Source organism: Clinocottus analis, unplaced genomic scaffold, assembly GCF_023055335.1.
Source record: "Clinocottus analis isolate CAN_PGR_092001 unplaced genomic scaffold, fCliAna1.0.p SCAF_8, whole genome shotgun sequence".
Classification (NCBI taxonomy): Eukaryota; Metazoa; Chordata; class Actinopteri; order Perciformes; family Cottidae; genus Clinocottus; species Clinocottus analis.
Window position 1 is genome coordinate 12,898,596 of NW_027176240.1, and position 25,807 is coordinate 12,924,402.

At 41.7% G+C, this 25,807-nt stretch overlaps 2 protein-coding genes across 5 annotated transcripts; one reads left to right on the forward strand and one right to left on the reverse strand.

Moving 5' to 3' along the window:
• The first annotated feature begins 1,182 nt into the window (after window positions 1-1,182).
• map3k4 (mitogen-activated protein kinase kinase kinase 4) lies at window positions 1,183-19,334 on the forward strand. Of its 3 annotated transcripts, none has more exons than XM_068568197.1 (27): window positions 1,183-1,354; window positions 6,338-6,519; window positions 6,614-8,052; window positions 8,931-9,191; window positions 9,637-9,789; window positions 9,895-10,052; window positions 10,263-10,379; window positions 10,475-10,574; window positions 10,723-10,806; window positions 10,889-11,158; window positions 11,245-11,394; window positions 12,280-12,441; window positions 12,663-12,796; window positions 12,917-12,995; window positions 13,110-13,188; window positions 14,099-14,192; window positions 14,578-14,697; window positions 15,920-16,020; window positions 16,117-16,197; window positions 16,294-16,485; window positions 16,566-16,636; window positions 16,724-16,840; window positions 16,929-17,088; window positions 17,206-17,328; window positions 17,671-17,777; window positions 18,097-18,276; window positions 18,463-19,334. In XM_068568197.1, exons 1-27 carry the CDS (start codon window positions 1,323-1,325, stop codon window positions 18,481-18,483), a joined length of 4,767 nt encoding a protein of 1,588 aa, XP_068424298.1. In that variant the 5' UTR covers window positions 1,183-1,322; the 3' UTR covers window positions 18,484-19,334. The 3 variants fall into 3 exon arrangements, with proteins under 3 accessions (XP_068424298.1, XP_068424300.1, XP_068424299.1); XM_068568198.1 differs by lacking the exon at window positions 1,183-1,354 and adding an exon at window positions 1,522-1,630; XM_068568199.1 differs by lacking the exon at window positions 14,578-14,697.
• A 45-nt stretch (window positions 19,335-19,379) lies between these two features.
• Window positions 19,380-25,581, reverse strand: agpat4 (1-acylglycerol-3-phosphate O-acyltransferase 4 (lysophosphatidic acid acyltransferase, delta)). 2 transcript variants are annotated; one of them, XM_068567881.1, is made up of 9 exons: window positions 25,429-25,581; window positions 24,603-24,792; window positions 24,244-24,413; window positions 23,456-23,617; window positions 23,224-23,377; window positions 22,998-23,100; window positions 22,284-22,359; window positions 21,834-22,032; window positions 19,380-20,995 (listed from the first exon to the last, which is right to left on the reverse strand). In XM_068567881.1, exons 2-9 carry the CDS (start codon window positions 24,778-24,780, stop codon window positions 20,904-20,906), a joined length of 1,134 nt encoding a protein of 377 aa, XP_068423982.1. In that variant the 5' UTR covers window positions 24,781-24,792; window positions 25,429-25,581; the 3' UTR covers window positions 19,380-20,903. The 2 variants fall into 2 exon arrangements, with proteins under 2 accessions (XP_068423982.1, XP_068423981.1); XM_068567880.1 differs by having other exon boundaries at window positions 24,603-25,581.
• Between the last annotated feature and the right edge of the window lie 226 nt (window positions 25,582-25,807).

Consider the following 25,807-nt stretch of genomic DNA (forward strand, 5'->3'; position numbering starts at 1 on the left):
TACCTTTTATTTATTTGTAACATTGTAGTTATATAGTCCGTAGGAAACGGTGGGCTATTTTGAATTTAGAGTGGCTGTAACGCTATTACTTAATAGCAAACATAATATATGTCTAGAATATGTTTTGATTATCATTAAAAGGATTTTTAAGAAAATTAAAATATATCGTTGTATTGTATTGTACCTTTTTCAAAGGTGTATTTTAGTCTTCAGAGGGCAATACTTAGCCATACAACCAACTAAAGACCGTAGTTGTTAATGATAACTCATATATTCTAGTGCAACTTCTATCAACTCATTTAATTATTCCTTGGTCATGTATATGTTTTTTTAAAATAAAAATAAATAGTTTTGTAAGTATAATCTTGGCTTTCTGTGTAAAGGCAAGTTAAAAAGTCGCCTTGCCTTGTAATAACGCTGTGATAACATTGTGATTACGCTGGAGCGTTATCACAACAGGGTAACTTCTGCCCCCATTGTTTCAGGATGTGTCTGACAAATAGTCAGAAGCAAATGTTTTAGCTGGACATGTTTCGACTCGATGTTTTTGTGTGACTATAAGTGGAAAGTGACACTGACCCAAAGTCACCCTATGTGCAAAATGTAGATACCCCTACCCATTTGATTCAAACAGGCAAATTTTGGATTAGATGGAACTCAAAATCATACTTTAGTTATAAATACCCAATTTAGGATAGACTACTTTCGTATCAAATGAGTTGCAATAGAACATGTGTTGTATATACTTTTTATTTAAAGAAATATATGGTTGAAACATGCACCTATTAAATAGTTACATTTCAGTGGTCACCACATAATATGTACAAGCTGCTGACAGTATTGATGGTGAAAGGCCATCTGAAATTAGTTCCCTTTATTCTCTCACTGACAACTACAATATCATTTTTAATAAATAATTAACTCAAATTATCCCCAGTAGTCATTGGTAGCATATTGGATTTTCCATGCACTATAAGATTTACAGAATGATAATTCATCATATCAGTCAAGAGGTGATAATATGATAACTGATTCCCTGTGACTACTCTAAGCACTGGAGCCCTGCACGGTTAATGACCGTGTATGACCTATCCGAGTTGCCGTAGTAATGCAAGACCGTAGCACTCCTCCTCAATGAACGTTGGAAAGATGGCGACGGCATACGCACAAGCGAGAGTCAACTGTGCCGGCGGATAGAAAGTGCTCTAAAGAGACACAAACCTGCTTCTTTTGCAAAGATTTAACGGTGCAAAGTCGGTCTGATATTGCTTAGACATGGTTTAGTCCATGCACGGCGAGGAACAAGAAGCCACTGCTTTGCTATGGAGCCTCCGGATCGTAACAAGCCCAGCAGGTATGCGAATTTGTTCAACAGACACTACACCATCAGGACCTCGCACTTGCCAAATAGGGAGCTGAACGTGACACTGCAGCGGGCTCGAAGGGAGCGCTTGCGCATCGCTTAGAAAGCCACTTCCTGCCAAATAGTGATACGCGTGCAGTCGCTGCAACACTGGAGTTGCAAACTTTTTGGAGTCACATTTTTAGGCGTACTTTGTTGCAGATATCACCTTCTCGTCTGATTCTCAGTCGCTAGAGAGAAAGGAAATCATGCCCGCCAAATGATAAGGTAACATTTACCAACGGCGAACAGTGCAACATGTCAGACCAGCTAGCTAACGTCTCGCTACTTTAGCTGTCGCTTGTCACTTTATTGTTCCCCGCAAGTTTACTAACAGAGGCAGACCGCGCTGAAGCTAGATACGTTTTGCAACTTGGGCTCGTAAGGTCGACTTGGAAGTGTGTTTTCGATTATTTGCGCGTGCCACACCATGCATTTCATAAAAACACCGACGCGCAAACTTCGCTGGCTTCAGCTAGCATGTTGCTCCACTGTTATTGTTAACCTTAATCGCCTCGCAGGATCTTTACACTTGTGTGGTTGTCTCGCGCTCTCTGTGCTTTAATGGTTACACAGGGATATCGATTGTGTTCAGTGCTTGTTCTAAAGACTTACTGTTTTTAAAACAAGTAAGTTACATTAAATACTCTTTAATGGGAGTATTGTTCCTCGTAGAGGTCTGTAACTTTGTTGTGCAAATATGTTTCATCATGCATGTTTTTATTCTTCTTGCTTAGATGACAAGGTTACTGCGCGATACGTGTCTGCAATCTCGCTGGGGAATGCATGCACACAGAGAGTCAAAGTGTTTATGTCATGTGTGCGCGTCTCCTAATCGAAATGCGGCATTGTTTGCCCCTGGCCGCTGGCGACAGACAGTAAGGAATCTGCTGTTATGTCTTCCCCTCTACTCCCTTCTCCTCAACATGTAATGTCGTCTGTCTCTGTTAGCGAAGCATGTGGCTTTGAAGGCATTTATCACTTTGGATCAACTCTTTTATCTGCTGCAATCCTCGTTTTGAGTAACGATTGAGTGCCAGCCAGTTGTTACTTCCTTGTGGCCACTCAGTCCGAAGTGGACGCACAAACAGCTTGCGTGATTGCGCAATACTTGTCCTGTTAAAGTCATTACTGTCCGGCATTGTTGCACAAATAATACTGAGTCATGCTGTGACGTGTGTCACAGGTTATCATAATTACAAGATACATTTATTCTCATGTTTTTCCCCAGTTTTACTGTGTGTTCAAAGTGTTAGGCTTTGGAGGGCACAACTCTTGTGTTTTATTAGTTGTCATGAACTGCCAATGAGCTGCCAAAATAGTTCTGCCTGAGAATTAGTTGGAGTTGTAATTTCGACAGTATTGAGTGGCCTTTAGTCTTTGTAAAAGAGAGATATTTTTATTTACCTCAACAAGTATACACTTACACACTAAATGTGTGAGGTTGGTTCAAACGGACAACTTCTCTGAGAAAGACAAGTAATGCTCTTGCTTGGTAATTGAGGCCCATCAAGTACAGAGGTCCTTTGTCAATAATGTCATGTTCTCATACTCAGTCTGAAGACGTTGTGGCTTACAAGCATTCCGGAGATTTTAAGGATGTGGTGAACAGAAGGCAGTAGATAGCTGCCTGGAGCCCTGGAGACGCTCATGGGTAAAACTCATTAATGCCTTCGTTTGCCAGGAGCACAGGCTGTAGAATACAGATGGACTGTCATCTAGCACGTCCTAACTGCATCCTGTCTCTGCCCACACCTGCTTTAGAGAAATTAGTGCTGCTCTCACATTCTGCCACTCTCATCTGTCATTTCCTTTTCAACAATAGGATCTTTGTAACTACTAAAACTAAGGCAATTGGTGTTACTTATGTGCTATTCGAGTAACAACATCATCATGGAGAAGAAAAGATGGTAAAGTTCTGCAGAATAACATCATTTATGATGTGCACAACTGCAAGAAACTGAAATGCAAGTTGAAACTAACAAAGGTGCTACTTATGACTCCACAGTTTGAGCTTAAATTTCATAGGTGGAGCAGACTGCTGTCTGCACAGCACTTATGACGCAAGTGTCATTAGGTGAAATCATGCCATTACACCATTTACTTCATGTTGCCGCTCACACTCTTTAACCAGTGTCTTCATTTAGGGACAGTACACTACATTATGTCACTTGTTTCGATTAATGGCATGAGCGTCCACTGCTCCTGTAAGGTCTGTCTTTTCTTAAACTGAGGATTTGTTTCAAAAAAAGGTGTGGTCAAGTACGCCGTGTTCATTATTTCAATTATGTCTTCAAATCTGCCGATGGACAGAATTTGGATTGCTGCATCAGTTATGCCTGTTTATCAGGGATACACAGGCAGAGCTCAGCTGTCCATATCAGCTACATTTACAAGAACTTTTTTAATTTTTTTAATTCTTATTGCCAAACCTATTCCTTGGCTGAAATTAGTGGCCAGCAGTCACTTCCTTTTTACCGTGGGGGGGTTATAAAAATCTGGATTCAGCCTACCGAGCATCAGTCATGCCAGCATGACCTAATTGGTAGAGTGTGTGCTCTTACAAAACCCCGGCCTCCATCTCCTCCTTTTCCTCTTTCTGAAAAAATACCCTTTAGTTTGTCCATTGTGTGCAAGTGTGCTCACTAACCAGCTGTGTGCTATTCAGCTGTGGGCCTCACGGGCCACGTGTCACAACTATACAATAGAGTGCCCCCTTCCTCGTACAATAGTGTGGATGGTTGTGTCAAAGGTCAGGCCCCCCTGACTCTGGCAGCCCTTCATATAACTGCATCAGTCGCTATACAGAAAAGACTCTCGGTTCTGTGCTGTTTATTATGCACTCAGTGTTTCTGCCTCGGGGCTCTAGCATTCCTCTGGCCTTTATTGGACCCCCAATGAGCCATCAGATGAGCCATTGAGTCCAGCCAGACACCATCTGCAGTAATAATTCACTGGTAGCAGCCAGGCAGGGACATCTTGAACACCGTAGTGCTGCTGTTATGGATAACTGTCGGGCATGCAGGCATGTAACTTTCACTGAGGGGCCTGCGAGTAGGTTTTTAGGAGAAGAAAAAAGCAAATCATTTAAAATCAGGCTTTGCACAGTTTTTACTGCAGCAACACAATCTGCGCATGAAGTGTCTCATAGCAACCAAACAAACAACCAGCAATGCTGGCGTCATTGGTTCCGCTGTCATTCCTGAGGCACTTCGTCATGTTGTTCTGCAGAGAAGAATCTTTTTAAAACTTGGTCTCATTCCCTCTCACTTGCATGTTCTATTTCTGTCCTCAGACACCAGAAGAGGACTTGATATTTGTGTGCAGAATTCGATCATACTTTAGATTGATACAAAGGATGTTGATGGTACAATCTTCTTTCTCTGTGCAGTTTCCTGAAACCTGTCTCGACAACAATTTGTCTGTTGCGCTAGATGCCTCTTTGCAACACACGACTGCTTACAGTGCTTTCTTGTGCCTGCATACTAAAACGCTCACTGTTGTGTCCTGCTCCTGCAGAACAAGCCCCTTACCACTTGCCCAAACAATACACTCATGATGTTCTATTTTTTTTTAAAGTAAGGGTTAGTCTGCAAGAGTCTGTAATTTTCTGACTGTCTGGGTTAAGCTGTTTGTGCTATGTCAATGTTGTTGCTTTATGTATGTTAATGAAGTCTTCATTGCATCAGAATCAGTGGTGCATTTGAAGTTGCATGATTTGCAGCAGGTGTCTGTGTGTCTCGCATTTAGTCACACAGCTGCTCCCAGGGGACTCTGTGTGTATGCATCGGGGCAGATGGGCAATATAAGTCAGGGTTCTCTCTATGTGGCTGCTTGAAAAGCTGAAGCAAGGGATTTCCAGATAAATCCCACCTCCCTTCACGCCCACTCTCCTGGCGAGTGTGCCCCTTTCAACTCTGTCTACACAGATGCAAACAGGCGCGTGTTGGGGAATGCCTTTCAGTCAGATGATCGATGGAGCGGCACATGGCAAAAAACGTATAGAATGCTCGTTTTCATGCCCCTCCCTTTTATTATTCTTTTTGTTTTGGTTGGCGGGGTAAGACCTTTCAACATGTCTCTCTAATCCTGTTAAAAAACCCTCAGAAAGGCATTATGGAACAAAGCTCTGACATTTTAATCTGTGAAGGCAGGCTACTTGCAGCCTTGCACTCTTTTTTTTCTAAAAGGAAGTGTTTCAAGTGAGTCTAGTGTTTCCTCTCTGCAGAAGTATGCACATCATATTTTACTTTAGTCTTTCATGACCTGAAATTCACAGTTAGTTGTTAAGCAACAATGAAGATGTGAACATCAACGTTTACGTCAAGATTTACTAGAAACACATAAAAGTGACATGCTTTTTGCTTACGGACGAACACATTCAACATATTTAAGGTGAGTGAGTCATCTTGACTTGTGCAGCATGGTTGATGACCAAGCAGACAGAGTTAATTAGGGTTACTATTTCTCCTTCTCTGGTTGAGTCTTTATATTTACCTAGACCACGAAAGGGTGCCAGTAGAGAAGCCACAGCTTATTATGCTGCGTCTGGGCGGCTGTGGTCGTGCGCAGAGCATTGCTGCTGCACATTTGGGAGGCAGCCAGCCAGGCTCCAACAGACAGACAACTCGTCAGTCTGCGGAAGGTAGCAGCAGACATTCAGTCTAGTTGCAGTTTAGCAACCTGTTTGCCGTGACATTAGAGGAGAGTTGCTGCACACCCTGTTATGGGTACAAAGAACTCAGCTCTGTTTGACCTTGCACACACATTTCTTTGGTTTCATTGTGATATGACTGAAATGGTTTCATAATGCAAACCATTGCCTTTCTGTTAACATCACCAGGTTATAGTGCTTATTGTAAAGATGCAAAGCTAGCTCATGTCTATAGTTTGTCCTCTCTCTTTTTTTGACACAACGCCATTAAATGCTGACAGGCCGGCGAAGCTAGTGGAAGATGCATCCCAACAGAACACTGAATTGGATGACTCCTGGGACTCTCCAGAAGAAGCAATGTATGGCACAACACCTCCTTATACCTCCCGCCAGATGAAACGCATGTCTGGCAAACATCAACGAAACAACCAGGCAAGGAGTGCTGGTCGTTCTCCCAACAAGGGTAAGTTAATTAATGTATTTGACTACATTCTTTTACCTTTTTTTATATTTCAATTAATTGTACTGAGTGTGATGTACTTTCTGTGTTTTTTAAGTGGACTTTACCCCACCTGTCCCAAAAGAGAGTCCCAAACCAGCTGAGACCCCTGAAGATCACAGCTACAAGCAGGGCAAGAAGCAGAGGGCCACACTACGCTCCACAGAGAGAGACCACAAGAAAACTTTTGAAGGTTCCTTTATGCTGGATCCACTCTCAAAATCAAGCCCTTTTGGTTCCCTCAATATGGATCCCAGGAAGCATTACTTGAGCTTGGGCTGCAGCAGTTGCAAACTTCCTGTGTCTATGCCCCATATTGCCCGGACCCATCGTCAGACCTCGAGGACAGACTGTCCCGCCGACCGCCTCAAGTTCTTTGAAACTCTGCGTCTGCTGCTCAAGCTCACATCTATGTCCTCCAAGAGGAAGGAGAAGGAGCAGAGAGGCCTGGAGAACATGGCCTTCATGGGTCACAACAACGAGGTCATTTGGTTGGAGTTGCAGGCTTGGCATGCCCGGCGCTCCACCGGCGACCAAGACCTTTTTCTTTTCACTGCTCGCCAGGCCATCCCTGACATCATCAAGGAGGTGCTGCACTTTAAGGTCAACTATGCCAGCCTGAGAGGGGCCCAGTATTCAGGGTCTCAAACAATCCTTGAGGACTATCAGACTGTTCCAGATCTATGCTGTGGAGAGGAGAGGGAGCCTGCTGTAGCAGTGACCAACCACTGTGGAGTAGATCCCTGGGGCTTTAGCGCCTACCCCTCAACAGCAATGAATGCAGCAGAGCCTCTGGGCTCTGGCGCTGATTGCAGGGAGCACCTTCAACGCCAGCGCCTGGCATTTGAGCAGGTCAAGCGTGTTATTGAGTTGCTGGAGTCTGTGGAAGCTTTGTACCCCTCTTTGCAGGCCCTGCAGAAGGAATATCAAAAGTATGCAGCACGAGACTTCCAGGGCAGGGTGCAGGCACTCTGCCTGTGGCTCAATATCACCCAGGACCTCAACCAGAAGCTGCGTGTCATGGCCACTGTTCTGGGCCTTCATGATCTGTCCCGCATCGGGTGGCCTGTCTTTGAGATCCCTTCGCCTCGCTGCTCCCGTGGCAATGAAGAAGAGGAGAATGAGGAAGATGAGGAGGACGACTCGACAGCCACTTTTACCGCGGAAAGCGATGGAGAGGACAGGGATGCTGAGGAGGAAGAGGAAGAGGAGCAGGGAATATTAGGATGTGTATCAGAGGGAGAGTTGTCTCCCTCCTTTACTCCTAAATTTGCCCGATTGTTATCAGAAGAGGAGTTTCTCCCAACTGCAACTGCAGGAAGTGCAGAGGTGGTTGCGGGAGGAGTGTTCCGCCCGACAGCCATTTACAGGCCGTTTGTGGATAAAGCTCTGAAGCAGATGGGACTGCGTAAACTGATCCTCAGACTGCACAAACTCATGGACCGCTCTCTTCAGCGGTCCAGAGCGGCGCTGCTCCGCCACACTCCTGAACTCGAGGTTTGGACTTTTTTTAAATTTATTTCTTATTTGTCCACTTGCTGGTTACCATCATTTATTCAGTCTCAGTAAATACAATAATTAGATTAATAATTATTACAGCTAATTCAGTAAATGTTCATAATCAATTTTGCCATAAGATCCCCTACAGATGAACAATTAGTTTGAGGACATATAAGATACAGATCCTCCTGAAACTTAATTAATATACATATATAAAACAAATACATAATATCAAACTATTAAAAAAAATATGGTTTATGGCTCAAGATCCAAGATAATCAACTGCGTTCTTTTTCTACAATCAGATTATATTTTCAGGTTTAATAAAACAGTGATGACGCCTGAAACGAAAAGTCAAAGTTGATGTTTGAAAGAAAAAGGTCACACCGTAAAATGGTACAATTTAGAGGTTTTATTATTACACATACTTGTAAAATGTGTGATGAAATGCGATGTAATGGCATTAAATAATCATAGTTATAATGGTAATATGGTGTATGGTTTCAAAAGCATTCATGTGTAGAGTTGCTTAAGTGGAGAGCACAAGCTGGCAAACAGCTAGTTGTAATGTTTGAAGTACAAACGTTAGTAATTATTTAGGCACTTGAGGAAACTGCATTTGGAGCTCACAAGAAGCCGAGGCCATACCTGACAGATGATGTGTACACAAAAGACAGTAAAAGAAAAAGAGTTGAGAGGAGAGTATTGAGTTTGTTGCAATGCATAATTCACTAGCAATGACAATGCATTTTTCAAAACCATTTATTGAACAGTGAAATGAAGTAACGAAATAACTTTTAATTAATTATGAAGCCAACTGCTAATATGATCACCACGGTGCTCTGTAATACATGCTGAATTACTTCCGCCCTCAGTTTGAAGACTTCCCAGACCCCATGCTGTACAGTGATTACCTGCCAGAGCTTTCCCGCCATGTGTCCTGCAGTTGTCCGGCTCATCCAGAGCTCGGAGCAGACGAGGTTTCCTGGGAGGATTTGCTGGACATGGACCTCCCGTCCTTCCGATCAGCCTTCCTCGTGCTGTGCAGAGTCCTTCTCAACGTCATTCATGAATGCCTTAAACTGCGACTTGAACAGAGGCCTGCTGGAGAGCCCTCACTGCTCAGTATCAAACAGGCAAGAGGCGGCTGGAACACTCACTTTTGTGCTCGAGTTTTGAAGTCACTCTTCCAGCCATGTTGAATTACTGCACACGTCTAACGAACATGTATATCTTAGGCCCTTAGTTTTCTCAAAAAACATACATTGAAATGCTAACACGTGTGTACTTTCCTCAGGGTAACACAATTGGCTGGTGGAAATACCTTTCTATCCTTTAAATTTGATGTGATATTTGGTAGCCACTTGCTCAGGTCTTATAGAAATCTCTAATTCTTCTGTGTATATTATAAAATACATAATTAAGCTTTGTTAATTTGGTCTCAAAGAAAGAAATATGGAGATAACTATTGTTCCCATTTTACTGGCCAGTACTATCTTTGAAGACAGTAATACTTCACAGGTACGTCGTATATAAGTGCTAATCCTAATGTTTTTTTCACGTGTTATTGGTGCTCTACAGTTGGTGCGTGAGTGCAAGGAGGTTCTTAAAGGTGGTCTTCTGATGAAGCAGTATTATCAGTTCATGCTGCGCGGCGTCGTGACTGATGCTCAGGGCTTGCAGACAAATGCCAATATTGATGAGTTTGAAGAGGACCTTCATAAGATGCTTGTGGTAAGACACTAAACCCTCCCATGACTACTTAAATTACGTAGTTATAATGTTCTAATTATTGCAATATAAGTTGTGATTATCTGATATCTGTCTCTGTTTTGGAAGGTCTACTTTGACTACATGCACAGTTGGATACAGATGTTGCAGCAGCTGCCTCAGGCGTCTCACAGCTTAAAGAACCTGTTAGAGGAGGAGTGGAACTTCACCAAGGTCATCACGCCTTACATCCGAGGAGGGGAGGCCCAGTCGGGGAAGCTTTTCTGGTCAGTCGCTTACCTACAAACCAAATTAAGATAAATGTAATTGTTTGTTTTTTTCAATGAAATGATAAGTTCACAATTTGTTTTTTGGTTAAAGAGGAATGATTACAGAAAGAAAAGCCTGTTCTCCTTGACTGTTGGTTTCAGACTATATATTTTTTAGAGCAATACAAATGATGTATGTGAAACTGAGGACTCTTGTGCTCTTTGCAGTGATATTGCTGGGATGCTGCTTAAATCCACTGGAGAGTTTCTTGATGCCGGCTTGCAAAAGAGTGTTAATGAATTTTGGGAATGTGCAGATGACAGCACCGCCTCAGATGAGATCAGGTATGGGGGAGGATTTCTGTGTCAGTCAGTGTGTAATTTTTGTTGTTGTCCCAGTGCCGGTGTGTTTTAATCTTTGAACCCTTTGGTCCTTCAAGGCGATCAGTTATCGAGACTAGTCGGTCACTTAAAGAGCTGTTTCACGAGGCCAGGGAACGAGCGTCGAAGGCTCTGGGCTTTGCCAAAATGCTTCGCAAGGTGAGAAACAGCAGTGAAGAATTGTCAGTCCCTTGAAATGTAAAAGCCACAACAGTATTGACTTTGCAGTCAATCTGAGACCCTTTTTTTTTTTTTTCTTTTGAAAAAATTGTGTGTTCTGACACACTGTTTGTTTACCTCTGTGCAGGACTTAGAAGTTGCTGCAGTTTTCAGTTTCACTAACGGGGTGACTTGTCTCCTGGAGGCACTGAAGAAAGGAAATTATGTCAAGGTGTGTTTGCTTCTCTCTTAAGTTTACATACATTTGATCTTTCCTTTATGTTCCACATTTAACCTCCTCCTTCTTTATCCAGGTTCAGATTCCAGGCTTGGAGGAGCTGCAAGTCTTTGTCCCCTGTAGCTTGATGGACCAGCGGACTGTCATCCTGCAGCTCCTCAATGCTGCTGTTGGTAAAGACTGCTCCAAAGAGCCCGATGAAATTGCAGAGGACGATGCTTACCTGCTCATGAGTAAACACGGTGCTGGGGACTCCACGACTGACTCTGACTGGGCTCAGTGGGACGGAGAGCTGCTCAAACTGGTTCCCCAGATGGAAACTGTTGACACTTTAAGAGCCATGAAGGTCTGTGACATTTTTCATGCAATCTGTGTGTATAGGTGTGTGTCACAAGCGTTGACAAGCCTCCCACTGGTCCAATGTGCTCTCAGGTGGAGAACATACTCTTGATAGTGATGCAGTCAGCTCATCTGGTGGCCCAGCGAAAGGCCTTTCAGCAGTGCATGGAGGACGTGCTCACTCTTAGCCGGGAGCAAACATCGAGTCAGCCTCTCATCGCGAGTGCTCTGGAGGAGCTTAAGGTAATTACATAAGCACACTCTGATTTCTCACCTGTTATCAACACTTGTTTTTTTTGTGTCGTTGTAAAGACAGGTGCATGTTGGTGTCCTACTTTCATGTATTTATTCCATTATTAACTTTTATAGAATTAATTGAAAGAATGCAGATACTCTGCTTTCAGCCTTCAGATTTTGTCTAAACAAGTACTATATATTTGAATATTTAGACATATAGTGGATGAATTACGTCGTCCAGAAAGTCCCATTCTCTGTAAATTGCATCAATCTTTTCTACTTTTATGAAGTTTGTTTGCACAAAAAGTTTGGCTTTTTGGACGACATGAACCATTTTATTTAACTAAATAATGAGGCATTTCCCTTCACATTCTGCCAGAATGAATTTTTAATTGGAGTTAAGTGGAGTTTTTTTGATGCATTGATGCTGCATTTACAGCATGGCTGTACAGATATAAACATTGTAATCAATATACCCTTGCTACCCCGTAAAAGAGTGCTGCTAGAAGATGCATTTAAATAATATGCATGACATTGATATTGTCTACAATAGAAATGAATTTAAAGTCAAATCTCAGATTAGTGCTTGGGAGACTAAGCAGTATTTTAAGCATTACAAGCCTTAATGTAGCTTTGTGTCGTTGTAAAGACAGGTATATGTTGGTGTCCTACTTAATTCACAAAATGACACCAGGCCACTTTCAGAACAGATTTCTAAAAGTACTTCTCAAAAGGGAAGTTAGCAAGCTTTCATATCCGTCACATTCAGAGCAACGTAACCACATGTCATTTCTCACAAGGCTGTTATCAGTTTTAAGATTTGAAAGTGTTCACTGATCACTTTGACATTTACGTTTTCCATGATAATGAATGACTCTTCTCCTACCACAGGATGATGCACTACAGCTATGCATTAAGATCAGCACTGCCATCGACCGAGTGGAGTACATGTTCACCACGGAGTTTGAGGCAGAGGTGGAGGAGTCCGAATCGGCCACTCTGCATCAGTATTACAGAGAGGCAATGATACAGGGCTACAATTTTGCCTTTGAGGTAACTGTAACGTTGTGTGTATTTTCACAGAAGCACATGCTAAGATACTGCACATCTAATCCATCTCTCCTTCTTCTGTCAATTGACGTCAGTGTAGTTATGGGTTATATTTTGCAATGGGACAATAACACCACATAAGGACTGAATTGTTTCGAAGTCATCAGATCAGGGGACGTTGAGGCAGTGATACTTCATATATTGCTGTTTTGTGTTATTTGCAGTACCACAAGGAGGTGGTGCGCCTGATGTCAGGAGAGTTCAGGCAGAGGATTGGAGAACGCTACATAACTTTTGCCCGAAAATGGATGACCTATGTCCTGACAAAATGTGAGAGTGGCAGGGGCACCAAGCCCAGGTAAGGCCTCACCTTCCATCAGTTGAGCATCTTCTTAAGTAATTCACGTCTGTCTGTCTTTTGTTGCATGGCAGCATTGTACTGGGGACACACCGATTGACTGCCATGTTTGACCTACAGATGGGCGACTCAGGGTTTTGATTTTCTTCAGGCGATCGAACCTGCCTTTATATCAGCATTGCCAGAGGATGACTTCCTGGTAAAATTGCCTGTTTTCCTCTCTTTGCCATTTTCTCAAAATTGCACAACAAACATGGTTTGAATATGATGCATTTGTTACCTGTTGACTGTGAACCTGTGTGTCTTTCTGCAGAATTTACAAGCCTTGATGAATGAATGTATTGGACACGTGATTGGAAAACCTCATAGCCCGGTCACTGGCCTGTACATTGGTAAGCGGCTCGGCCGTGATACGGATTGTTGATGACGTGCGTCTCTGGAATTCAGGATTTATTTCAGTGTTTACAATTTTCCTTTTTTTTTTTAGTAACGTGGGTGTCATGGGCACAGTATGTTACATAATACAGTGGCAGTGAAGTAAGAGTTTAGCAACATCTCAAGAAAGCATGCATGAGACCTGGAGGTTGCTGGTCTGTGCATTCATTACTCAGACTCCTTTGAGCAACTCGATGCTGCTGCTCTGTGGTCAACACTAGAACGCTGTGGTTGCCCTGGTTAAATGTGAAGTAAGGTGTGACTAAAAAAGAGGATGTTTGCTCAGCAAACATTTACTGATAAAATATAGATGGAGGGGGGGGGGGGGGGGGGGGCATAAATTATATATAATAAAAATGTCTCAGCCTGTTTCCTGTCGTTTAATGCATTACAAAAGTAATGTTGAAAGAACTATAATGCTGCAAAAGGTGACTACCAAATGTGTCTAAAATATGTTCTTGATGGAAACGGCTGAGCAAACTGAGGTATAGAGGCAAAAAACTGGGACTGGAACTTAATGTCTATCTTTGACTTGGATGGAGTAAAGGCTTTCATGTGGGGACATTACATTTCATTTAGCTGACGCTTTTTTTTTTCCAAAGCAACTTACATTTTTGCTCTATACACTGTAGACACAGCAATGGGGAGCAATTCAGGGTTAAGTGTCTTGCTCAAGGACACATCGACATGGTTTAGCAAAGCCGGGGTGCGAACCACCGATCCTCTGATTGAAAGACTGGAACGCGAACCACTGAGCCACAGTCTCCTTGAGATGACTGGCTCACCAAGACTTTCTCACAAACTATAAACACCGTTTCCTTTTATGGGTGGGGTGACCAATCTAGGTATTTGTTGTTTTTCTTTCAGCTCCTAGGAATAGTCCTCGTCCTGTAAAGGTCCCTCGCTGCCATAGTGACCCACCAAACCCCAATCTGTTCATCCCTAATGCTGAGGGTTTCAGGTAGGGGGTTTGAATCCACAATAATCTGTGTATACTGTGTTTTAATACTCTTTCCTGCATGGCTCACGCATCCTCATCTCTGCTTTGTATGTTGTCTGATGTTTTTGCACTGTAGATGGTGAGCTTATGTGTGATGCAATAACTATGTGTTGTATGTGTAAGCTTCATGTTTGTCAGTAGTCCTTTTTATGTTTATTTTTTTTTTAATCTTGGGAGTGTGTGTGTGTGTGTGTGTGTGTGTGTGTGTGTGTGTGTGTGTGTGTGTCTGCGTGCGTGCGTCCTCAACCAGCCACCCAGTCACACACAAGCATATCTACACACTTCCCGATCAAGCCACCATACTTTCCCTAGCCAGAGCTCCTCAGTTTGTTCTTTCACTACACAGCTCTCGAAGTCTCCCTTGCGACCTCCGGAACCAGCTGTTCCCAAACGGCCCTCGCCCAGTCCCTCAGGGCGCGGGGGAACACAGCCACAAAGCACCCAGCAGCAGCCCCGGTGACGTCAGGTAGCTTCGCCCCCAAGACACCTGCGAGAAACTGCAGTCAAAACACATCATTAGTTGCAAAAACAAATGCCATCACCGATTTTTAACATGAAGCTACTGGAAATTGAAGGAGGAAATGCTTTGTGTCAAAGTTTTAAAATATTTAATTTGCAGGCTCTATAAAATTGAAAATATATAAAGAATGAAATATAGACTTATTGAAAGAATGCAGATTTTCTACTTTCAGCCTTCAGTTTTTGTCTAATGAGCACTATACATTTGAATATTTAGACATATATATTGGATGAATTACCTCGTCCACAAAGTCGGTCTCCTGTTTTCCGTAAAGTAAGCATTTCCTGGCTCTTTATTTCTAGCATCAATCTTTTGTACTTTTAAGAGAAATTTGTTTGCACAACAAATATAGCTTTTTGGACAACATGAACCATTTTATTTAACTAGATAATGAGGCAGTTTTACATAGTTTAATGGACTTTTTTAACACATTGATGCTGCATTTACAGCATGACTGTACAGCTATGAACATTCTAATTACTATAGACTTGCTACTGTATAAGAGAAGAGCTACTAGAAGATGCATCTAAATAATTATATATGACATTGATGTAAGCTACAAAAGAAAACCATTTAAATTCATGAAAAACCCCAGAATACTGCTTTCGAGAATAAGCAGAGTTTTGAGCATTACGAGTGTTAATGTAGCTTTTACAAAGTCGCTAAATGTCATCGAATCAGACAAATGGCTTTATTTAAGTTTTGCTACTGATCAAAGGAAGAGAATGTGATTGTTGCGCATGGTGTGTTTTTAATGAAAGAGTGGGCTATGATTTTCTGCTTTTTAGTGCTATTAACATTAGTCTTGCTTTGATGCTGATGACTCACCGCTATTCAATTTTTGGCTTTTTTGTGTGTGCTGTTGAAATCAGAACATGCACTCTAGAGATCTAACCTTTAAGTGTGCTTGAGCTAAATGATGACTCTGGTGCATGCTGAACTGTTAATGGGTTTCAAAACGCATACTAGTGCAAAGTTTTTATCCTGTTAAAAAAGGTCATCTGGTTTTATCATTGTTTTTTAATATTATCTTGAAACCCTGATATTGACTGGTCCAGATTAGAATTATGTAGTATTTGATGGAACTGGCCATAAAACGGAGAGAAACTCAAAGGCTGATACGTACTATCAGAATCAGTAGGTTGATTGGACCACTATTGTTTTGCAGGGGATCCAGTTACCATGAAAATGACCGTCTGTCGTCGGTCGCAGCCGAGTTGCATTTCAAATCTCTGAGTCGCCACTCCAGCCCCACAGAGGACAAAGAAGGTGGGCGCATTCAGTGCTGTGCATTATTTGATCCACATTTTGTGCATATAGACTTTCTGAGTGGCTGAATTTTCTCCTGTGATTTCTTTTCTCCAGAGCCGTCCTATCCCAAGGAAGACCCGAACAGCGCTGCTCGTCGTAGCTGGGAGCTCCGCACTTTTATTAGCCAGTCCAAAGGTGAGACTTTGAGCGATGAGGCATGTTAGATTGACTAAATAGTACAAATAGCAAAATAATACATGACAAATCCTTTTTACTTGTTACCCATCTCAGACACTGCAGCACGGCAAAGCCCCATGGAGGCTGTCCGTCGCTCCATTCGCAAGTTTGAGGACAAACGATACGCTGTTATGAAGCAGCGCAACATCATAGGCCAAGTGTGTCACACACCCAAGTCCTACGACAATGTCATGCACGTTGGGCTCCGAAAGGTGACCTTCAAGTGGCAGAGGGGCAACAAGATAGGTGCGGCTACTTCCATTTGTAAAGAAGGGTGTTATGGAACGCACATACAGGCAGTGATGCAATGTTTGTCTGTGTCACAGGTGAGGGCCAATATGGGAAGGTATACACCTGCATCAACGTTGACACTGGTGAACTAATGGCTATGAAGGAGGTATGTACAGCAGGACCAATTTAATAGTTAAAAAAAGATTTGCAGGTAGCTTTAAGTCTTCTTTTTTTTAAAATTTTTTACAACCAGATCCGATTCCAGCCCAACGATCACAAAACAATCAAGGAGACTGCAGATGAGCTGAAGATATTCGAAGGCATTAAACACTCGAACTTGGTGCGATACTTTGGAGTGGAGCTCCATCGGGTAAGATGTACACGTTTTGTTTTGCTCCAGGTCTCACATAGTGCATCCTGAAGCAATTTGGTCAACATGTTCATGCACTCACCTGCAGGAGGAGATGTACATCTTCATGGAGTACTGTGACGAGGGCACTCTGGAGGAGGTGTCCCGACTGGGGCTGCAGGAACATGTCATCAGGCTCTATAGTAAACAAATCACTATAGCCATCAACGTCCTCCATGAGCACGGCATTGTCCACCGTGACATCAAGGGTCAGTTTCACATCATATTGTCTTTTTCATATTGAATATCCGAGAAATTGTGAGTCAATTCAGCATCAATTTACCCATCGTTAATTCTGTCTGTTTTGTTTTTTTCCGTCCTATCAGGAGCCAACATCTTTTTGACATCGTCAGGCCTGATTAAGCTTGGGGACTTTGGCTGTTCAGTCAAGTTGAGAAACAACACTCACACCATGCCAGGGGAGGTGAACAGCACACTGGGGACAGCAGGTAAGGTTATATTTGTGTCTGGATACCACCACCAGGGGTCACTGTGGCTCAATAGTTACTTTGTTACCTTTCCCCAATGGATGTTAATCCAAAATGCTGTAATTTACTACAAAAGCGTGTTCATACATGGTTGTGGTTTGTGTAACATTTTTCTTAACTTGAGTAGTGGATAAATTGATCTTGATTTTAATACATTTGTTTTATATGGGTAATTAAATCAAACATATTTCCCATTGATCACATGGAATTATACACAAATATATTTTTCAAACCTGCATAGTGTATCTCTGATGAATACCTTCTAGTATTTAATAACGGTTTGTTGTTTTATGTCTAAATTAGCATACATGGCACCTGAAGTCATCACCAGAGCAAAGGGAGAAGGTCATGGACGAGCAGCAGACATCTGGAGTTTGGGCTGCGTTCTCATTGAGATGGTGACTGGAAAGGTAAGGAGTGATAATGCATGAAATATAAATAAATATAGAGTAAAGTGTCATAATAAACAAGACACACTAGACCCCTTCCACAGGTTGGAATGTGAGGCGCTGGTAGCCCTTTAGCAAAACTGCCTCTTCCAGAGTAGGGAAATGTTAATTTATTTAAAATGCCTTGTAAAAAGTTATGGAACTGCTTGTCAAAGGCAAATGTTTGCCCACATTAGAATGTAAATGTATTTCCTCCTTTCTTACTACTTCAGTAAATTTACTTTTCCAAAAACAACCAGAGGAAATAAAGTAATGTTCTCACTTTTATTTCAACCTGCAGAGGCCCTGGCACGAGTACGAGCACAACTTCCAGATCATGTACAAAGTGGGCATGGGCCATAAACCCCCCATCCCAGAGAAACTGAGCACAGAAGGGAAGGACTTCCTCGGTCACTGTCTGGAGAGCGAACCCAAACGCCGCTGGACAGCGAGCGTGCTGCTAGACCACCCGTTTGTCAAGGTGAGATGCTACTATGACACGCAAAAGGAGTCCTGCTTTCCTTGTATGTTGCAACTACAGGACTAAAACCCTACTTAATCACAAAAGAACATAAGTGAACGGTCGTGGCTTGGCTGAACGATTTGAGGGAAAATGCTTCATATTAAAAACGCTTTAATTACAGCTATTATCTTTTGTCTGCTTCAGGTTTGCACGGATGAAGAGTGAACAGACCTTCTCTGCAACTTTTACGTTTACAAATCAAAGCACTACTGTATATGCTGTTTGCAAAAAGAAAAAAGAACTGTGGACGTGGAGAAGAGGAAGTTACGGCTGAAGGCACATGGACTTAAACTGAGGAACTAATACAATATCATTTCAGAGGACAACTGGACCTGGGGAGTTTAGGGTTGTCTTTATGTCCCCTGGACTGGGGTGGGGCTGTACATAGTGTAAGAATAGGATTGGCTTTAATTCATGTATAAACAATATTGTAAAGTTAAAGTAACTATTACCATATGTGTTGTCCTCACTGACGAAAAGATGAAAAGAACTTTCAAAAAGCATTGGGGAATACTTTTTTTTTTTTTAAACAAATGGGGAGGGTGTGGGTGGGAGGGACAATATCTACGGCACTTTTAAACTGTTTACCCAAGGGACTGTTGAGTAGAGGAGGGAGGAATCGTAGTCCTTCAGGTCTGAAAAAGGTGTGGTAAGTCTCACTGAACGGAAAGAGAGGCTAGTTTACCTTTTATGAAATGAACACCATCCAAATATTGAAATTAATTTATCTCTTGTCATTTGGCACTAGGAAGGATTTTTTTTAAATGTATTTTTCTTTGCTGAGGAGTCAACGTCAAGTCGGAGCAATGTTCAAGTCTACTGGTGGCCGGTAAAGAGCGGTTTATGTGACTGGAGCGTAGCCAACATGAGGGGAAACGTGGGCCTGCGCTCCCTCCCTGCTGCTGAACACACAACATACAACATCCACATAACCAAACACAGACACTGACACACACACACCACAACTCCTGGTCCTCTGCTGCTCTGTCAGTGTTTGCCATGTACAAACAATATTAATAAACCAATCGTTTTGTTTTTTTAATGAAATTTGTTTGTGTTTTTTAAAAAAGTATTACATTACTATACTGAAATGTCAGTTGTTATTTGAGGCATAGTATTTTTATGCTTCATGTTTTCCAAAATTGTCCAAAGCAAGTTGAACACAAGGAACAAAAACATTTTTAGGACTGCAATCAAATAAAGTCAGACTATTACAGAAATACAAAATAGAAGATTAGAAAACTATTAAAAATCGGTGGGAAAATGCATTTGTAACCAAAGGTCATACCGACAACAAAGTATACAGCAGACAATCATTACAAAAAACAAATGCCATAAATTGTTATATGAAACATGACAGACATCAGAAAGATACAAAATCTAAAAACCACAACTAAAGGTGTTCATTAAAAAAAAAAAAATGAACTGCTGCTGGAACAAACGACTTCCTGTTGTGTTTAGTAAAAGACTTTGGCATCCTGGGTCACTCACTGAATGAACTGAGTCCATTAAAAACAATGTATGTAATATTCTCAAAAGCAATTTAATTTGTTTTTAACACGTATGGATGTATAAAGAGAACTCCAAGCCCTCATACAGTTTATTATAGTGGCCGAGCCTCCTTCTGGGACGCAACAATTGCTGGTGATCCGTTCTGAGCAGGCCTGGCTTATCTTAAGCGAGACTATTAAAAATCTCCATTGCAGAAGACCACACTACTGCTCTCTTCCTAAATCCATATAAAATTACATTTTATTTTGTAATCAAGACACCATAACCCATTTTCTACAACAATGATTTATTTGTACATTGAATACTTGTGTTATTCCAAAAGTAAGTACACATTATTTCTACCCATTAAATCAAATACAAAAGTGCTGCCTGGTCATTTGTTGGTCACTAAGGACCGACAGATTTAGTTTTATCACCGTCGTTTCATGTAAAAGTACATGCAATAGTACGCTATACTAGGGTCCACTCAATAGCAAGTTAAGTCTTGGTAAAAGTGAAATAAATGTGCAAAAATCCATTTTAAAAATGCTGCACTGCTCAGAACAAATTGATTTGATGATTACATCTAATGTTTGCTAAGTTCAGCCTTAAAAAACTGGAAATTAAATTATTTTCTATAGTATTTTCATGGAAAGGTTCAGGGTGTTTTGTTTCACACATTGTCTAATGCAGCAACGTTCAGTATCCTATGTTGTCGTCATATGTGAGGCTGTACACATCTATTATGACGTAGATTTTTTTTCTTTTGACAAAACAATGTTTGTTTCTGTTTTAAAGTGAAATGTGTATTTTATTTCAACATGAAAATACCATTTATGCTTTGCTTTACAAACCATGAGGTAGTAAGTAAAAATATTGGTCTTGACTTTAATTAAATAGTTACACTCCAAATTAAGGGTAATGTAATACAACTGTAGCGTAATGACGTAACTACCCTGCCTGCATTGTGCTTTAAAAAGCAGGTTTGCACTTGTTGGACGAGTCCTGTCAGACAGGCGTTTACACATTCTGCTGCAATCGGCTTGCAGATAAGTAAGTGTGCAAAGTAGCAACTGTCAGTCGGCCAGGAGCCTTTAGTTATGGTTGACAAGAGCCTCCTCATTCCCATAGTTTGAGCCTTTTTCAATTTCAGTCTGGCCAATCATCCAGCGAACTCCCAGTGAACCTGTGAAGAAACATTTAGAACATTATATGAGGCAGTCACTAAGAAGTTGTTGTAAATAAGGAGTAATAATAAAATGTCGAGAGAAAAAAAAGAAATAGTGTAACATTTAGGAGGAATCATTGGCAGAAATGGAGAATAATAAGGAAAACTATGCTTTAATAAATGTATAATCACCTGAAACTAAGTATTTAGTTAATTTAGAAAAAGACATTTTTATCTACATTGAGAGTCTTCAAGAGTCCGCCATGTTTCTACAGTGAGAACCAGTGGTACTATTCACGAGTACTTTATGTTTTGTTCATTTATTATCACGCTGATTTTCACTGCTTTCTCTGAGCTCCTCCAACTACAAACACACACTTAGACACAAGCACAGAGGCAGACCAGACCAGACCGACAGATCTTCCTGAGGGCCACCGGTTCTTCGACAACACACTTGGAAAGGGAGTGAGCAGAGGTAATGTTATCTGAGAACTAAATCTCACACGCCATTCCTTTAACAGAATCAAATAAATGTGTACGATTGGGCTTGTCTCTTTCCATAAAAACTAAATTAGTCATTTTAACCTCAACCATTATCATGGACACGTATTTATTGTGTCCTCATGAATTCTTATCTCCATTTAACGTCTCAGACTTATTTGCATTAAGCACAAGCCTAAATGCTGTTGGGGCCATGCTCCTGATGAATCATGTTTTCCCAGAAAGGAGACTTGCAATAGAGTTGTCAAATCTGCTGCTTTAGGGAACTTATGGACAAAAAGGGAGCTGGTTAAATTGATCGACAAACCTTCATGCTCATTGCGGGATGACTTTGGCATGAATGCATGAAACCAACCTGCAGAGCAGAGAGCCAAGGCGACGGAAACGGTCAGCATCGATCCAGAGCTGATCAGTTGAATGAGCAGCAGGCCGAGTGGGCCGATTAGCAGGCCGGCCCAGAACAGCCAGTTGATCAAGGCCCAGGGTGGTTGTGGAGGGCTCACTATGGAGCCGGGGAAACGCCCTGTTTGTGTGTAGTGCTCCTGAAAGCTATCCTGTTGACACAATAATGCACACACACAACTCAGTACCAACGTCATTAACCAAAGAAAATGGTTAAGTTTGTTCTTTGAAAGCCAGGTCTGCCATTATTAGTACTATCAGTTGTGATAACTGATTCGACTGAATTACATGTTGCTGTCAACATCTCCACAAAAAGGGGCAGGAGCCAAAATGTAACTATTGTGTGTAATGTTTTAGAGGCTAAAAGTCTGTGGCTAAACTTTCACCTGCAACACACTCTTACCTTTTCCTGGTAGAGTTTGTGGACCCAAGTGGCACACTCTACCTCATCTTCTGGGATCAACTCGAGAGGGATTCTCCTGCAAGGAAGACGCCAGTCACATCACTATGTACAATAGGATTTGTGTTACTGTGGTTGTATACATTTATGTTGCGAAGTGGTTATTGCTGCTAGATTGTATTGCTAGATATTGTCCCGTTGCATGCTTCTGTTTGAATATATTTTTCGGGAAGATTGTTGTTTTTGAAAACCTAAACATCAACAAATATGTTCTGCAGCAGAATTTGTTGTGGGATTTGGAAATTATTACATCCGTCATTTTTTTCCAATCAATTTGGACTTTTAAATTCAGAACTAAATTCCTTGAGTAAGCACTGCGTCACTCACCGTGTATGAGAGAAAGATTAAGGCTGCAACACGCAATGTTTTTTAAAGTTATAAATAATAACTTTGAATGCAAATGTTATGAATTAAGCTTTTAAGGTATTCATTCTTGCTTCGATTACAATTGGTTTGGGGTTGCATTCTGCTGTTGTTCGACCAAAGCCTCTGAGGGCACACGCAGTGCCTGTGAAAGATTTGCTTGTGCAGTGTTCTCGTGGTAAATGTGTGTCCAGGGTCCAGTGGTCATGATGATTGATGATGACGATAATCCATGCATAACAATGATTTCTACATGTAATTTCTTCTATAATGGTGAAAAGCCTTTCTTTGTACCTCACATATAAATCTGCGTGATATTTCTTCCCATTAAGAATTCCAAGCAAGGTCGGCACTTCATTGTTTCTGAAGTTCAGCGTGGAGTCATAAACAGCTGCCGCTACAGGAGACAAAACAGCACCAGTTAACTGTACAATTCATTTGATTTAGGCTCCAAAACATCTACACATATTTGATATTTACTGGTGTCCATATTTAAGAGCTTCCTTAATGACGTACTCACCGGTTCCTCTGAGGTTCTGGACAGCTAACCAGAATCCTTTGGTCCTGGGCAAAAGATGATACTTCAGTTTGGGTAAACCTTTGCTCTCAGCCACATGCATGCTGATCTGGTGTTTCTTTGTTGTGAATCGTGTTCCTTCACAGAAAAGCAAGAACTACCCCCCCGAGGAAAGTGAGATTGTTGTAAATGCAAAACTATCTCTGTAATATTAAGATAACAGACCGATACATACCCAGAAGTTTTCGGGGTAATCCCGCAAGTTCTGAAGGCTCTGAGCCACCGTCCTCCGGTCCTGCTCCCACTTCCTCTCGCAGAAAACTATCTCCAGGAAGTACCACATCCAGCCAATAACAGGTACATACTGTAACTCTTTTTTGGCTAACACTTTTGAGCTCTGGAGAAAAGAGAAAAGTTAAAGCCTGTTAAAGGGAAAGTTCAGGGTTTTTTAAGTGGGTTTGTATAACTATCTACCTGCATTACCTACAGATGCGGTGTGAAGAAGCAGGCAAGCGTACAGAAGCTAAGCAATTTTCTGGTCTGGACTGGAGCAGTAGCAAAACATAATTCAACCACCTAAAAATTGAATATCAGTTGAAGTGTGTGCCATATATAGAATATTTTCAGCACTTTAGCTTGCGTTCTTTCTGACGGGGAACTGAAGATGTTTTCTGTTCTCTTTTCAAAGCCACAAGAGTTTTCTCACCGGGCAGAACACAGGAGTTGCTGGCCCACTGCTGCCTGAATTGGTTATTTTGTTTTTTGTTAATATGTGACTTTTGTGAGTCAGACAATAACACAGAGTTAAAGTGTTGTGACGGCTTTGAAGAGAGCATATTTTAACAGATTCAGTTCCTCATCGGAAAGGGCTGTAAATATATCATAAACTAAACGACCGTCAACCCACCATAAATAATACACTGATGACTATGGATAAATACATCATACCACCCCACTTGAAAAAAAATAAAACTGAAATTAAAATTGAAATTAAAAAAAGGTGGACATTTTCAGGATACTTACCCCAAGAACTCCGAATTTGTCACAGAAGCTCCAACCACACAGGAAGTCGATATCATAAGTGTGATTAAGGACCACAATTGCGTTCTCCTTTCCATACAGTGGAACACACTTTGGGTCTGTGTAAAGTGTGCATTCGGTGCCAGACCACCAATCCAGGACAGCTACCATCTCTGAGGATCATCAGGACACAATGATGTTGTAATGTCCATACTATGTGAACATGAGATGTTATGTGATTAAAGATACGTTATATTTGTGAGGTGATCTCACACGCTGTACAGCTGTAAGCATCAGGACAGCACCAACCGACCGCTGACATCAGCATCGTCTGTGTGATCGAGAGTAAGAACAGTACTTACGGCTGCTGATGCAGTAACCCAGTCTGATGTTGACCCTGCGGGCCAGCTGCTTACTGACCAGCCACAGAGGTGAAGTGCAGATCTGCAGCAAGTTGATGATGAGGCCGCTGACCAGGAACACGTAGCAGATGAACAGGTGGCACACAAACTGGGATTTCAGCAGCTTCAAGAGGCCCATTGTTCTGTCAAACTTGCCCAATTCATAGAATTAAAATGCATCAACTTCCTCATGTGACACAGCAGACGCATTTCATCATCCAGCTCTGTCAGACGGAGATCAGCTCGTGCTGCCCCACACTGTCACAGCACCCAGCCCACTCTGACATAAAGGTTTCCTTTGACTGGACTTTCTCGTTTCATCGGCTGAATGGAGCCTTTGAGCTGGACTGTGCATAAAATGGCCTATCACACTGCAAATATCTGCTCCTGACAGTGACCTTTCCAGGGAAATGGAGAACTGTATCATCAACTATTCTGAGCCCAACCCATAACTATTGTTATTCCTAAGTCATGGCTTTATCACGTTAATACATGCTCGATAAGAGGAACACAAACACACACACACACACTTTATCATCAATACAATAATCCAATAGTTTGCATGACGGTTGTTAGATAAGAAACAAACCGGATCTTCGTTTGATAAAGGCCGACTCATTACTCACGTAAAGGCTATAACACACTAACACACACACACACACTAACACACACACACACACACACACACACACACACACACTAACACACACACACACACACACACACACACACACACACACACACACACACACACACTTTAAATTCTTCTGAAACAAGTGACATTTACCTTGATCAGACAAGCTTCAAAATTTTTATGGCAACTAAGAAATATCCATTCTTGAATGTCTGTCCGTGCCACTGAGTTAATCTTTTCCTCTTCTTTGTCAGATTTCAGTCATGATTCATTCCAGTCATGATTCATTCAACATACCGTACTCGCCAGCCGACCAACAGTAGAAAGTTCCGCGCTTAAGGAACCACACCCATCTGAAACCACGCCTGCAAACGAGGATGGAGACTCTACTTTTTACTCTACATTCACTTTATCCGAAGACAGAAGCAATTCATTCAGTTTATGTTTTAAAGGATTACTTGGGTCAAATAATGCACAAACAGTTTTTTATCAGGACCCCAAAATCTCGCAACATTTCCCGACGTCGGTGCAA

Bases quoted from the DNA above. Each gene is read 5' to 3' on its own strand.
- map3k4 (XM_068568197.1), top strand. From the start codon at position 1,323: ATGGAGCCTCCGGATCGTAACAAGCCCAGCAG. The intron at 9,790-9,894 runs GTAAGACACTAA...CTGTTTTGGAAG, and splicing joins ACCTTCATAAGATGCTTGTG to GTCTACTTTGACTACATGCA. The intron at 12,996-13,109 runs GTAAAATTGCCT...GTCTTTCTGCAG, and splicing joins TGCCAGAGGATGACTTCCTG to AATTTACAAGCCTTGATGAA.
- agpat4 (XM_068567881.1), bottom strand. From the start codon at position 24,780: ATGGGCCTCTTGAAGCTGCTGAAATCCCAGTTTGTGTGCCACCTGTTC. The intron at 22,360-22,997 runs GTACAAAGAAAG...TCTTCCTTGCAG, and splicing joins CACGCAGATTTATATGTGAG to GAGAATCCCTCTCGAGTTGA. The intron at 20,996-21,833 runs GTTGGTTTCATG...GTTTCTTCACAG, and splicing joins CTTGGCTCTCTGCTCTGCAG to GTTCACTGGGAGTTCGCTGG.